This window comes from Natrix helvetica, assembly GCF_964273705.1.
Source record: "Natrix helvetica genome assembly, chromosome: 14".
Classification (NCBI taxonomy): domain Eukaryota; kingdom Metazoa; phylum Chordata; class Lepidosauria; order Squamata; family Natricidae; genus Natrix; species Natrix helvetica.
Genome location: NC_138564.1, coordinates 13,434,292 through 13,448,111, shown reverse-complemented (window position 1 = coordinate 13,448,111; position 13,820 = coordinate 13,434,292). Strand labels below are relative to the sequence as shown.

The window sequence follows — 13,820 nt, the reverse complement described above, 5'->3', positions numbered from 1 at the left end:
ATAAAAATGCATAAAGTAGAATAGGACTGCATTAGTTGCCTGGCAAAATTCAATTTCATAAATATTAGCTCATGTTAAGATGCATTGATTTCCTGGGAAATTGGATTGGTCAAGGGGAATTTATATTTCGTTGGAATGGGAATGTATCCATTTGTGTGTGCCTGCATTCACACCCATGCTCCTAGGTGCACCCAAACGTTTGCATAGATGCTAGGTGAGTCAAAAGCCTTCTCCCATAAAGCTCACACACAGCGCTAGGTTATATAGTCAAAGAAGACAGAATTAAGCAAGGTACAGATATTTCGACTCAAACGAAGCTTTTGCCAACTCGTAGCTTTCAAATCCGTAGATACTAATCAAGAGGGGACTTTCTCCAATCAACTTACCAACCGAGTAGTGTTCAGATAACGGAGCCATCAGCCCATTTTGAGGGGGATTACTTCTAGACGCGGTGGCTCAGTGGCTAAGATGCTGAGATTGTCGATCACAAAAGTTGGCAGTTCGAATCCCTAGCGCCACGTAACAGAGTGAGCTCCCGTGACTTGTCCCAGCTCCTGCCAACATAGCAGTTCAAAAGCATCTAAAAGTGCAAGTAGAAAAATAGGAACCACCTTTGGTGGGAAGGGAACAGCGTTCCGTGCGTTTTTGGCATTGAGTCATGCCGGCAACACGACCACGGAGACGTTTTTGGACAGCGCTGGCTCTTCGGCTTTGACACAGAGATGAGAACTGCCCCCTAGAGTCGGGAACAACTAGAACATAGGTGCGAGGGGAACCTTTACCTTACTTCTAGACAGGGTTCTTCTAACCAACTCTACAAAATCGATAGCCCTAAACTGATCACTGCATTTGCCTTCTGTGAGATGCACAAGTAACCATTTCTGATTGCAGAGAGACCTGATGTCATCTTTGTGAATTATATGATCAACTGTATATAATTCCTGCCAGGAAAAACAAAATCATATGTCTGTGTGTTAAATTGTATTTGCAGCTGTTAATGTTTGGAGAAGTACCCCAACCAAACTGGAGGTTGCATTCTCCTCTGTATCTCTTCCTTCCTTCAGGATCCCTTGAACTCTGGATGGCTGAAGAATCAGATGGAATCAAAGGCTTCCCTCATCCACACAGATGTCTGAACAGAGCATAGCAACAGCTGGATTTTTAACAGCAAGGAATTGGCAGCTGCAGGCTCATCTGGGATCCATATTGTACCGTTCCAGTTTCAGGACCAAAATAAATTCCCAAGAGATGGCACCTTCTTCCAGAAAATGAGGGCCGGGAAGGGGGGCACAAGACGGACTTGGCTATTGTGGAGAAGCCACAGATGGCTGCTTGCAAGGGGAGCCTCTTCCATGAGCCAACTCCCAGGAATAAGTTTCCCAAGATTCAAGGGAAACACAGAGGTTAAATCAGGCCACATCAGTAGCATTGTGGAAAGAGATTCCTGTTCTGAGCTAGGCTTCCTAAGAGCCTGAAGCAAACTCCTGGTCCCACCAAAGAAATCCTTTTATTAATTGACTGTGAATTCTGCTCATTCACCTCCAGCAAAGTCTTTCAAGGGAGGATTTACAGTCACAGACCTTCTCTGGCTTGGAGAGCTGCCAGGCTGATCTCTGCAGAACTTGGCAAGGAGTCTCAGAGAGTCACAAACCAATGAAGCGAACTGATGGTCTCCTGCAAACTCCACTCCCCTTCCGCTCCTCTTTTATTTCCTCTGGGAGGGGCCATTCATCGTCCACCTGTGGCCTTCCTCCCAAGTCGACCCCTGTTCCTTAGCTGTTCTCTTCGTCTGGCAACTCTACGCATGCGCACACTGGGAACAGGCTCCAGATGTTCTTCTGCCTCACTGATGTCTGACTCCAAAGGCAGCTGATAACTGTCGGATGGCTCTGGCCACATCTCTGCCTCTGACACAGAGCCCTCATCGGATCCTTCCCCAGACTCCAGGACTGGCCCAGGTTCCTCCCCAACCTTCCTCACTCTCCGAATCTTGTCAGCTCTATTGGCTTCTGGCAGGCCACAACACTTCCCAGTTTAGATCCATCCTTTCCACCATTGTGACTTAAATGGAAAGCTACATAAGGCAGGGGTCTCTCACTCTTTCCCCCAAAAGGCACTTGGGTGAAGTTAATCTGTTAATTAACTTCATCCTGATTTGATTTTTCCCACCTGCACAGGTGAATGCTGGACAGGACAAAGCGACCAGCGGAAAGACAAAAGCAGCTAGGTCCCAGGGATAAATTCACCCAGGAGGAGGGGAAAAAAAACCCCTGAAATTTCAAAGCTGAGCAGGACTCCCCACCCGGCAACCCAGCAGAAGAGGCAGGCTCTCCAACAACAGGAACAGGCAAGTAACAGCAAGAGAATCCAATACCTCCCTGCTTTATCTGCAGAGAATGCTGTGTTTTACATGAAAAAAGGCATGAAAAAAGGCTTTCTAATTAATAGGCCAGCCCTCTTTCCTGAGATAAAAATGGAGCAGAAGAAAAGGGTTCATTAACCTACTTCCCCACCCCTCCCCAAACACACACCCCGTTCCCTCCCTCCATTTTGGTGCGCTCTGCCTCCTTTCCTCCTTCTTTCTCTCTTTCTTTCTGGCAGGCCCCGATAACATTTTTCTCTTTTGCAAGGAAAGCGTGATGTATCCCTCCACTGCCACAGGAGAGGGAATTCTGTTACAGAGTCAGCCGGCAGAAAGCTAGCAAGGTTAATTAGTTTGCTTGATTTCGTGTTAATTTACCCGCATGAAAGGGCTGGCGGCAGGCACAAAGGGGGGACGGGTTTCCTGTTGCATGACAGAAAGCCCTAGAACTGGGGGGGGAGGCAAACAGAGCAGTGGGTCTAGAGAGGCCGGTGAAGAGAACTCTTGCAGGGCTCCAGTGTCACACAAACACGGCTTGTATCTCACTAAACACACACACACACACACACACACACACACACACACACACAGTGCCCGAGTCAGGGCATAAGGTCTGTGAAAGTGGGGCAACCAAGAAAGATTCACCTGCTTTGAGCAAGCTTGGCTCCTCCACTTCGGAAAAAGATCCCTTTGCAAAATCCCTCCAACACAAGACACCTTCAATCAAAGAGGAAGGAATTTAACCCCAGGATTACAAAGAGCCAGGCAGAACACACACACACACACACACACACACACACACACCACAAAACCCAAAGCTAAAAGGGTTGTAGAATCAGGTGTGACTCATTTAGAATAGAGTAGGGTAGGGTAGGGTAGAGTAGAATAGAATAGAATAGAGTACAATACAATGCAATGCAATGCAATGCAATAGCAGAGTTGGAAGAGACCTTGGAGGTCCTCTAGTCCAACCCCCTGCTTAGGCAGGAAACCCTACACCACTTCATGGATATCCAACATCTTCTTTAAAACTTCCAGTGTTGGAGCATTCACAATTTCTGGAGGCAATTCGTTCCACTGGTTAATTGTCCTCACTCTCAGGAAATTTCTCCTTAGTTCTAAGTTGCTTCTCTCCTTGATTAGTTTCCACCCATTGCTTCTTGTTCTGCCCTCAGGTGCCCTGGAAAATAGCTTGACTCCCTCTTCTTTGGGGCAACCCCTGAGATATTGGGAGAAGCTATCATGTCTCCCCTAGTCCTTATTTTCACTAAACTGGACATACCCAGTTCCTGCAACCGTTCTTCATGTGTTTTAGCCTCCAGACCTCTAATCCTCTTTGTTGCTCTTCTCTGCACTCTTTCTAGAGTCTCCACATCTTTTCTACATTGTGGCGACCAAAACTGGATGCCGTATTCCAAGCGTGGCCTTACCAAGGCCTTATAAAGTAGTATTAAGTTGCGGTTCCTTTAAATGTACATGTATAGAAAGTTTGTGGGTGTTTTCAAGCTAACAGGTGAGTCCAGCTGAGTTTAGAATTTAAGGGGATTTGCAACTCAACAGAGGCAAAAGTCCAGTAAAGTAAGAAGTTGACATTTAAAAAATAGGCACATCTCTGAGGTGAGATCCTTCTTTCCTTCAACGAGTGCCCATGTTTTCGACTGCTTGTGGTAACTTGTCTAGTTCCATTGTGCTGCTTTCTGGACATTTTAAGTACTGTGCAAGTTCAAAAGCGAGGCCAAAGGGCCCCAGCTAGGTTTTTTTTAAAATTTATGACAACTCACATTAAGCCGTTGCATGTTCCTTCCTGACATTTATAGATTTTTCCTAATGCTGGAAATTAAGGTAATTGCACCCAGGGCCAATTAATCTTGCAGAACTCTGGAGGAGAGAAAGAAAGAGAGGCAGCTCCCAATGCTTGATTGAAAGTGACGGTTTGGGGGCTGTCCCGATCCACGCATTGGGCTAATTTCCCCCTCACTCTGATGATCCAGGGAGGGGCCGGGGAGCCATGCCACCAAATCTCCTGGCTCCAAGGAACGCAGTGTTTTTCCTGTTACCATTTATTTTGCATTTTGTATCCTGCACCTCTATTATCGGTTTCTAAAGACCCCAAAACAGATCACCAGCAAAGGTTTCAACTTCCAACCTTAGCACCGGCCTCTAGAAGTTAACTCTGTTTCATTTTACACAAAGTAAGCCTGAGACTGGCTATCGTTTTTCACAGACCGCATTGGCAGGCAAAGGACAGCTCTTGTCTCCGGCTCCTTTAAAGTTCCCGTCCACCAGTGAGAAGCCAAAATCTAAGCCCAAACCCAGAGAAGGTCTCTGTGGTCATTGAAGGTGCCTGGACTTCAACTCCCAGAGTTCCCCAGCCAGCCATGGGCGTTGAGATCAAGGCATCTTCAAGTGGCCAAAGTTGCTCTATATGGAATCCTAGGCCAGCACCGAGGACAGCTCCCCTTCTTAAAACACTCTTTGTTTTCAGAGCAAACTGATGGCTCATAGCTTCTCCAAGCATGGATGGTTGAGGAATTCTGGGAGTTGAAGTCCCATGTCTTAAAGTTGTCAAGTTTGGAGACCCTTGGTCTAAAGCAGGGGTCCCCAACCTTTTGGATCTCAGGGACCACTAAATTCATAATTTTAAATCCCGCGGACCACTAATATGGTCTGCCTAATGACTGGCTGGGTGGGCGTGGCTAGGTGATCATGTGACTGGGTGGGTGTGGCCAACTTGATGTCACATCGAGGGACACCTCGTCAACCTCTACTCGCCCCTCCCCTGCCAGCCACTCCTTGCCTGCCCGCCTGGGCTCCTTAGGGCCCCAACAGGAAGCTGTTGCTGGAGCTAAGCAGCCCCCAGGAGAAAGAGTTGGCAAAACAGTTGGCTCAGCTCAAATTGGATCTGACGAGAAGGATGCTCAGCAGAAGCACCTCACTGAGGACTAGGAGCATAGGCTTTCCAAGCAGAGGGAGGACCTGCAGGAGTGCAAGGCCAGGGAGCAGTGCCTGGAGGCTCAGAGGGCTGAGATGGTCAGCCAGTTCCAGGCCATGATGCAGTCTCACTGGAACAAGGCCCTCCGGTTCTTCCCCACCAGCGGCGCTTCCCTCCAGCCTTCGCCCAAAGCCCCCCACCAGGAGGCCGAAGCAGACCCCAAGTCAGAATTTCTGCCCCCCTCCGAACCCCACAAAAAGACCGCGAAGGGGGAGACTCTCTGCAGCAACACAAGCGTTCATTGCACGTATCCATCCCAGGGGCTGCAGTTTGAGGACCCCTGATTTAGTGCAATATAAAAAATGCAAATGATTTTTCTGCAGACCACCAAAATTTTCTTCTGGACCACCAGTGGTCCATTGACTACCAGAAAACTCTATCCAAGGCAACAATTACAAATCATCAAACTCTTCTACATCAAAGATTCTTAGGTGTCACCTAAAGAAGCACCAACAGCCACAAAATGTTCATAAGTGGGTAAAACCATCAAGGTGTGTGTGGGTCTTAATTAAAATAGCTGCTTTTTTTGACAAGGTAAGTCATATAGATCATTTTAAAACTATAAAGACATTATTTTAAAAGCCACTGCAGTTAAATACACTCCCAGGTATGACCCAATAGTGAGGGAAGAAAGAATTATCTGGATTTTTTTTTTAAAATAATGAATTTTAGTGTTATCAGGTTTCGCCAGAAGAGGGCAGGCAAAGCTCAGGTTCCTTTTTCCTTCCTTAAATCACCATACTGTAAATAGAAATCGAAGCAGGCTTGCAAAATTTTCTTATTAGGAAGCTCCTTGTTGTCTATGGATGCATTTTCTATCTCCCTTTAATTCACAAGAGGTCCTGAATGGTAGCCGATTTCTGCAGCCCGGCCCACAATCAAATGGGTTTATTGTAAACTTGCCATGCTCCTTAATCTGACATTGTTTCTGCTTTAACATCTTTTGCTGAAGCTTCTCGGGGATTTAGAGGTAGTTGCCGGGTACGGAACAATAATAAAATCATAGTACTTTGTAATGGAATTCATGTAGCCATCTCCGAATTCCCTAGCTCATAAATCATTAACTCCAGTCTGGCATTATCTTGTTGCGGGTTTCAAAAGAAAGGGAGTACGAGGCTGGTGGTGGGAACAGGAAACAAAGCAGGACAGCTAAGATGACGGAGGACGTAATCTCTCGTCATTGTGCACACCTTGGTCATTTTTCCCCACCAGGATCTCCAGGTGGGGTCACCTGCCAACAGACAAGGATGGCATCACCACAAACGCATCCTCTGAGATGCTTTTCCATCTCTCTTTTCTGTTATCTTTTCTGTCTTGCAACGTAAAAAGGACTGGGTGATTTGTGGACAGGATCCCCAGGTCCCCGTTTCGCTGGCTCACCCCACTGAAAAGCCACGGCTGCAGTCCCACAGGCTACATGGCTTGGCCTGAATAAGCCACCTGGAAATGTATTCTTGTCCCTCTTTTGTCTTGCATGCTCGGCCTCCCTGTCTATTTAAATCCTTTTCGAAATGCCTCAGCTCTTCCCCTGCCACCCAGCCTCTCTGCTCCAGAATAGCTGGGATGCTCTCCCTCCGGCTTTTCTTCCTTTCCTGGGGAGGGGACCCAGTGCCCATGCCGTATTTTCTTCCTCTGGTTTCCTTTCCTTCTGTTTCTTCCGGCTGGCAGGAAGGGAAAGCGACACTCGATGTGTAGGAATCAGCTTTTTAAAATTATTATTATTATTACTTTCGATCCTTTCCAAATTGTACTTCCTGTTCTAAGTTTAAGCTTAAATAAAGCTTCGGCTGAAGAGGGCTGAGATAACATTTTAGTCCTCTAAAGGTCTTGGGAATTAGCATCTGGCTTTAGAAGAATCCGGGCAAAAAAAAATATAGGAATCACTGTTGGGATATTACAAATGTTAGATTAAGTTTTCTTTCTACCACCACAAAAATAATCTTAAACCTTCCTTTTCATCCTCAGTAGGTCAGGTCACAGTGTGGGTGACACTGTCTTTTCTATAAAACAAATATAACAAGTTTCCAATAAAATCCCTCAATATTCTGAGTCTTCAGGCAATGTATGTCCCTAAAATGCAGAAATTTTAAAAACTTTACCCTAAGTGGTTTTTATTTCCCTTCTCTTACTTACTGATTAACTAAGCAAGCAATTTTTTTATTTTATTTTTACATGCTAGTAGGTTCACTGATTTCAAAATCTGTGCAAATGATTATCGTTGACATGAATTCATGCAAAGCAGCCTGCAAGTCCCAATTTTTAAAAAGTTCTGGGAATTCTGAAGCTTGGCTGGCCATGACTCCTTTGGGAAAAGCTACTTTAGAGGATAACAATGTAAAGGACGGAACAGGCCTATATATAGCTTGTCAGCTCTGGATGGTTGAATAAGAGAATCTGTCTTTGCCTAATTCATATGGAGATTTAGAGAGAGAGAAAGAGAGAGAGAAAGAGAGAGACAGAGAGAGAGAGAGAGACAGAGAGAGAGAGAGAAAGAGAAAGAGAGAGACAGACAGAGACACAGAGAGAAACAGAGAGAGAGAGAGAGACAGAGATACACAGAGAGAGGGGGGAGGGATGGAGGGGGGGGGAAAGGAGCTCAGTCCAACCACAGCAGCTGTTCACCCTTGCACCCATTTCCATGGTGTTTGGTTAAGACAGCTGCAGGCAACTGTGAAATATATGGAGAGCATTGTCTGGCCTGTGTCATCTTCCCTGCCTGCCCATCCCTTTGTCTAAGGGTATTCCAGTCCCAGGGAGGGGAGGGAGGAAAAATGCTCAGGAGCAGAGAGCACCAGCTAAAAATATAAGTGCAAAGGACAGGAAGATGCCTCGCCTGTTGGTCGGCCATAACTGGATCCAGAGGGGGGACACTCACAGTAGCCTTTTCCCGGTGGGCTAAGATTAGTTTTTAGAAGCGTAGAGCTTCGCGATAGGAGAAAGGTTTAAACTCTCTTCTCTGCTTGGCAAAACGTCCCTGCGAGGTAGATAAAAATCCCCTTGCCGTTTGCTCCTGCTGCCTTTCAGGATGTCATTCCTGATGAAGTTTTTACTTTCCAATCTACCCTACAACCCTAGTATCTCCTCGGGGTCTCCCATCTGTCCACGTACTCCCCGGGACTGACTTGGCTTCCTCAAGGTCACTTAACCCCCCATCCATTGCTGACACTGAATTCCTTGTTTGAGTCGATCCACACAATCTCAGAATGGGTCAGGGGAAATCAGTGGCTTGCAGCTAAGTGGGGGTTCTGGACCCCCAATTGTGAAGATTCAGACCTTCCCCCATCTGCAGTACCCCAGTTCCAGGCCTTATGTCTTGTTCTCGTTATTGTTTGAAGGGATGGTGGAAACAGACAAGAACTGAGACACAGAACAGGACAACATCATCTCCCTCCTCCCTTACATCAAAGGCATCACAGATAAAATCAGCAAAATTCTCCACAAACGCAATATCAAGACAGCCTTCACCACTGACCAAAAAATAGCCAAGATCTTAAGAAACCCCAAAGACAAAATCCAGCTAGAAAACCCAGGAGTCTACGAAATACCATGCAAAATCTGCCCAGCCACATACATTGGACAAACTAATAGGAGAATACATGCACTCATCGCATTAGGAGGTTAAAACATTTGAAGAACGGTTGCAGGAATTGTGTATGTCTGGTTTGATGAAAAGAAGGACCAGGGGAGACATGATAGCAGTCTTCCAATATCTCAGGGGCAGCCCCAGAGAAGAGGGAGTCAAGCTATTCTCCAAAGCACCTGAGGGCAGGAGAAGAAGCAATGGGTGGAAACTAATCAAGGAGAGAAGCAACTTAGAACTAAGGAGAAATTTCCTGACAGTGAAAACAATTAATCAGTGGAACAGAAGTTGCCTCTAGAAGTTGTGAATGCTCCAAAACTGGAAGTCTATAAGAAGATGTTGGATAGCCATTTGTCTGAAGTGGTGTAGGGCATCCTACCTAAGCAGGGGGTTGGGCTAGAAGACCTCCAAGGTCCCTTCCAACTCTGCTGTTCTGTTTTATATCTATACAGAGGTAGAGAATGCATTGTTTATTTCCTCGTGGGCCCTGCAATGCATGCACTGAAGACCAACTGACACCCACAGGTGTCCGGCTATTATCTGGCCACTGGGAGGAGGCTGCGTCCGATATCTTAAATGGAAAGGCCGTCCAGGCGGCTGGCGTGTCCCTAACCTTGGGGGGCCTCTGTTGTTCTGGCATGTCACCACATGACAATGCAGGCTGATATTTAAGAAGGCAGAAGAGAGAATGGAGGGAGGAGAGGATTAACTCACCTACTACAGCCAAAAGAGGAGATGGGTTTATTTATAATCTGGGTTGGGCCTTATTTATTGTCTCCTCGGGCAGAGCAAAGGGGGCTCCCGCCGAAGGAACAGTCTCCAGACAGCACCTGAGTTGCATCCTTTGGTCTTAGAAATGGTGAGTCAAAGGAGGGAGGGAGGGAGAGACGGAGGGAGGGGCCGTGAATTAGAAGGGGAAGGAAAAAAAGGAATTCAAGCAATCCAGATAAAAAATAGAGGCTGACTTTCAAGAGTTCTAGTATCAGGAAGGATGAGCTTAACACCCCGACATCTCTTCAGAAGAAGTGTGAATAGGCCAGTGAAGCTGGAATTAATTGATAGGGGTTTTAATCAAGACACACGTATTCTTTCAAACTTTAATGTCTTTAGCAATGCAGATGATTTTATAACTTGGTTCGAAGCAATGGTTTAGTGGTGCCCAAACTGGACTCCGTCCGTTTCTCCTTGCTGGCTTGACGTCTTTCTCAGACTACTAATTTCATACTGCCGTGTTCCCCTTCACACGTTCTGTACTCCGATCTTTTCTTGAAATCTCCAGTGCACCCTTCTCCTTTAAGCACCAATTTTCTAGTCCTCCAAATGTTAAAATCCGTATATCGGTACATCTCTTTCTTTTTGGCACCATCCAATGTGAGATTGTAAACTTCCTGAGTCAGGAAACCCCTTCGTGGACTTTTCACCACGGGGCATTTTCCACGGACGGCACTAAATCGATAGCCACTAAGTACAACCGATTGTGGTCCCAGAACTCTCTTGACCAATAAAAGAGTAAAAATGGTCTTGTTTTCAGCTTATGGCTTCGGATGGGAGGCCTGGGGCCATTATTTGACCCAGCAGAAGAGGCCTTTAGAAGTTAAAGAGATGCCACTAAATAATGTTGTGTAATGTAGGGCTCAGTGGCTAAGATGTTGAGCTTGCTGATCAGAAAGTTTGGCAATTCAGCAATTTCGAATCCCTAGCGCTGCGTAACGGAGTGAGCTCCTGTGACTTGTCCCAGCTTCTGCCAACCTAGCAGTTCGAAAGCACGTAAAAAATGCAAGTAGACAAATAGGGACCACCTTTGGTGGGAAGGGAACAGCGTTCCGTGTGCCTTCGCCATTGAGTCATGCCCACCACATGACCACGGAGACGTCTTTGGACAGCGCTGGCTCTTCGGCTTGGAAACGGAGATGAGCACTGCCCCCTAGAGTTGGGAACGACTAGCACGTATGTGCGAGGGGAACCTTCACCTAATGTTGTGTTTAATCTCCCCAAAGTCACCCAAGAAAGCTAAGAAGAGGGCAGAAGGTGCCAATTCTAACGTCTTCTCCATGTTTGAACAAGCACAGATCCAGGAGTTTAAGGAGGTACGTCAACAGAGGCGGTAAAATGTTTTGCAAAGAGTTTGTGTTACGAATCCATATACGCAGAATACCCTGACCCAATAATATGGAAAACGTAGGTAACATGCTAACCTCCTCTTGGCTTCTGTTCTACCTGCGTAACAAAGAGTCCGTATTTGAATTTCAGCCGCGCTGCACGATCTAAGGCCTAAGGAACCAGGCGATTTCAGCCCATTGGGTTTGTTTAAAAAGCATGGAAGTGTGTGCTTAAGTCTTAGATGATCCTACATTCTTGTAGATCAAAGGCTGAAATAACCAATTTAAAAAGACTTTATTGGGGCTTAATCTGAAGCCCCTGTCTTAGTCCTGGAACCTAGCTGAAATGCCCTAGCCGAATATTTCAGCATAAAGCCTGCCAGCTGCCTCGTGCACTTATAATTCCAGCCGTGGAGAGTTCATTTATTTATTTTATTTTGCCTCCTGGGCCGATTGTATAAGATTGAATTGATTTTTACCTTTCCCTAAACCTTATGCCAGGGGTGTCCAAACTTGGGAACTTTAAGACTTGTGGACTTCAACTCCCAGAATTCCCCAGTTGAAGTCCACAAGTCTTAAAGTTCCCAAGTTTGGACACCCCTGCCTTACGCAATTCCCCAACAGTCTCGTGGATCCCAGAAAGACCCTGAGTCAATGATGTATCCCGTGCAATTACAGGATAGGTCTGGGGAAAGATTTCAAAAGAGGTATTTGAAAGGCTGTGCACACCCGCCTGGGTGAAGACAGCTGGGAGCCTCTTCCAAAGCGACGGTGGTCAATCTAGCAGGGAGACGAGGCGCTTCACACATCCCACTCCATGCCAGACACGGCCTCTTCTCCCCTTTCAGGCTTTCACCATCATGGATCAGAACCGCGATGGTTTCATTGACAAATCAGACCTGAGAGACACATTTGCAGCACTAGGTAAGTGAAGAAATCCCTCTTTGCCCTATTAGTCATTTATACAGGATCCCATTGAGGAAAAGAATGTTTTGTTCCTTTCCCCCTGCCCAAAATGCTAATATCAAGTCAGAATTAAACTATGATGTAGACCACGAGAAATAAGAGAGAAACCCAGAATTCTGTCTTGAAATAGAAGGGACAGTTCCAAGTTTTGACAGCGTCCCAGGTCAAGGTGATTTATATCTTTCCAAGCCAAATGGCAGCTAGTACGGACGATTGGGTATCTAGGAGTTTCTCAATTTTGGCAGTAAATGTAAGAAAATTCTCCATTCTTCCACATTGGGCAGGGACGGGAGAGATGCTACTGCTTTGCTGTTTGCCTGTCAGCACCCCCAGGTAAAACAGACAGGAAATACCATCAGATGAGCTAATTCTACTTTAGTGTAAGGCAACATTAAAAGAATTTTGCAAGTCTGAATGTCCAAAACTTCCTTCCATCACTTTTAATTGCTTGATTCATTAGGGCATTAGTCCTTCCTAAGTTTGTTTCTCTGACCACTACACCACTGGGGGCTCCTCCCTCTCTTCTTCTCTGATCTTCCCCTTGACCCCCCAAGGTCACCCACACATTCCATTGCATTCCCTCGAAATAGCTGCGCTTAGCACAATCACGAATAGGTCTTTCAGTAGCTTATGGGATTCCTTAAGAGGGATTCCTTCCGTCCCCTGCTGAGGGGTTGTGTTTGGTGTGGTTTTGCCTCCTTTAGGGCGTCTCAATGTGAAAAATGAAGAGCTTGATGACATGATCAAAGAAGCTCCTGGACCAATTAACTTCACCGTCTTCTTGACAATGTTTGGAGAAAAGCTTAAAGGTAAGATTGGGGGCTACGATTCGGTTGCAAGCAGCACTTCCTCTCCCTCTCCTCTCTCATCCCCCTTTTATTTCCTTTTAATTTCCCAGGAGCAGATCCAGAGGAAACCATCCTAAATGCATTTAAAGTCTTTGATCCGGAAAGCAAAGGCTTAAAGGCAAACTAGTAAGTATCTTTGGAGCTTCTCCACTTCAAGTGGTCAGAAGACCACCCCTCCCTGGAGCCCTTTGGGCTTCTCTTCGCCCCCTTCATGAGCATTTGCTTAGCATCCCCTCTCTTTGGACAAACTGCCAAGATGCAAATGTACAATCAGCCCGGCAATGAAGGCAATGAAGAACTTTTTGGTGTGCTCCAGCCTGGATTTCAGAAATAAGAAAGCTGCCACTTCCCTTCTTCACATCCAGCAATGGGTGGAATGGAGACTGATATTCCTTTGCATCTAATCCTGGTTTTTATTTTCCAGCATCAAAGAGATGCTGATGACGCAAGGAGAACGATTTTCAAAGGAAGAGGTAAGAGAAATTTCTGGATCATTTGACGGCCTCTCTTGGGAATGCAATTCGGGGAGTGCAGCCCGTTGGACTGCCTTCAAAATGAAGGTTTGCAATTTTAGCAAGAGCTGCCGAGGTATTAAAGCTCAAGAGGAAATGTTCTGGCTTGTTTGTTCCTCCAGGTAGACCAAATGTTTGCGGCCTTCCCTCCGGATGTGACCGGCAACCTTGACTATAAGAATTTGGTGCACATCATCACACACGGAGAAGAAAAAGATTAAGAACTCGGTGTGAAGACAAAAGTGATATCTTCTCTGGCCAGCTAAGCTGGGCTGTTGTGTCTTTCCTGTCTGTTGTCATCCCCCTGGCAGTCCCAGCCCTTTGTCTGTCCTATCTGTAGAAAGAATGCAGCCGTGTCTGGAGAAACCTATTTCTAAAATTGCCTTTGTGTTGAATTATTCAGAAAATCTGAGCAGCCCTTGATGAATGATTATGGATGAGGGGACAGAATAAGCCACGTG

At 46.1% G+C, this 13,820-nt stretch overlaps 1 protein-coding gene across 1 annotated transcript; it reads left to right on the top strand.

Moving 5' to 3' along the window:
* Nucleotides 1-9,689: 9,689 nt before the first annotated feature.
* On the top strand, nucleotides 9,690-13,738 carry MYL2 (myosin light chain 2). Its single transcript, XM_081966326.1, has 7 exons — nucleotides 9,690-9,793; nucleotides 10,932-11,021; nucleotides 11,882-11,957; nucleotides 12,704-12,808; nucleotides 12,898-12,973; nucleotides 13,272-13,320; nucleotides 13,482-13,738. Exons 1-7 carry the CDS (start codon nucleotides 9,791-9,793, stop codon nucleotides 13,578-13,580), a joined length of 498 nt encoding a protein of 165 aa, XP_081822452.1. The 5' UTR covers nucleotides 9,690-9,790; the 3' UTR covers nucleotides 13,581-13,738.
* Nucleotides 13,739-13,820: the final 82 nt, after the last annotated feature.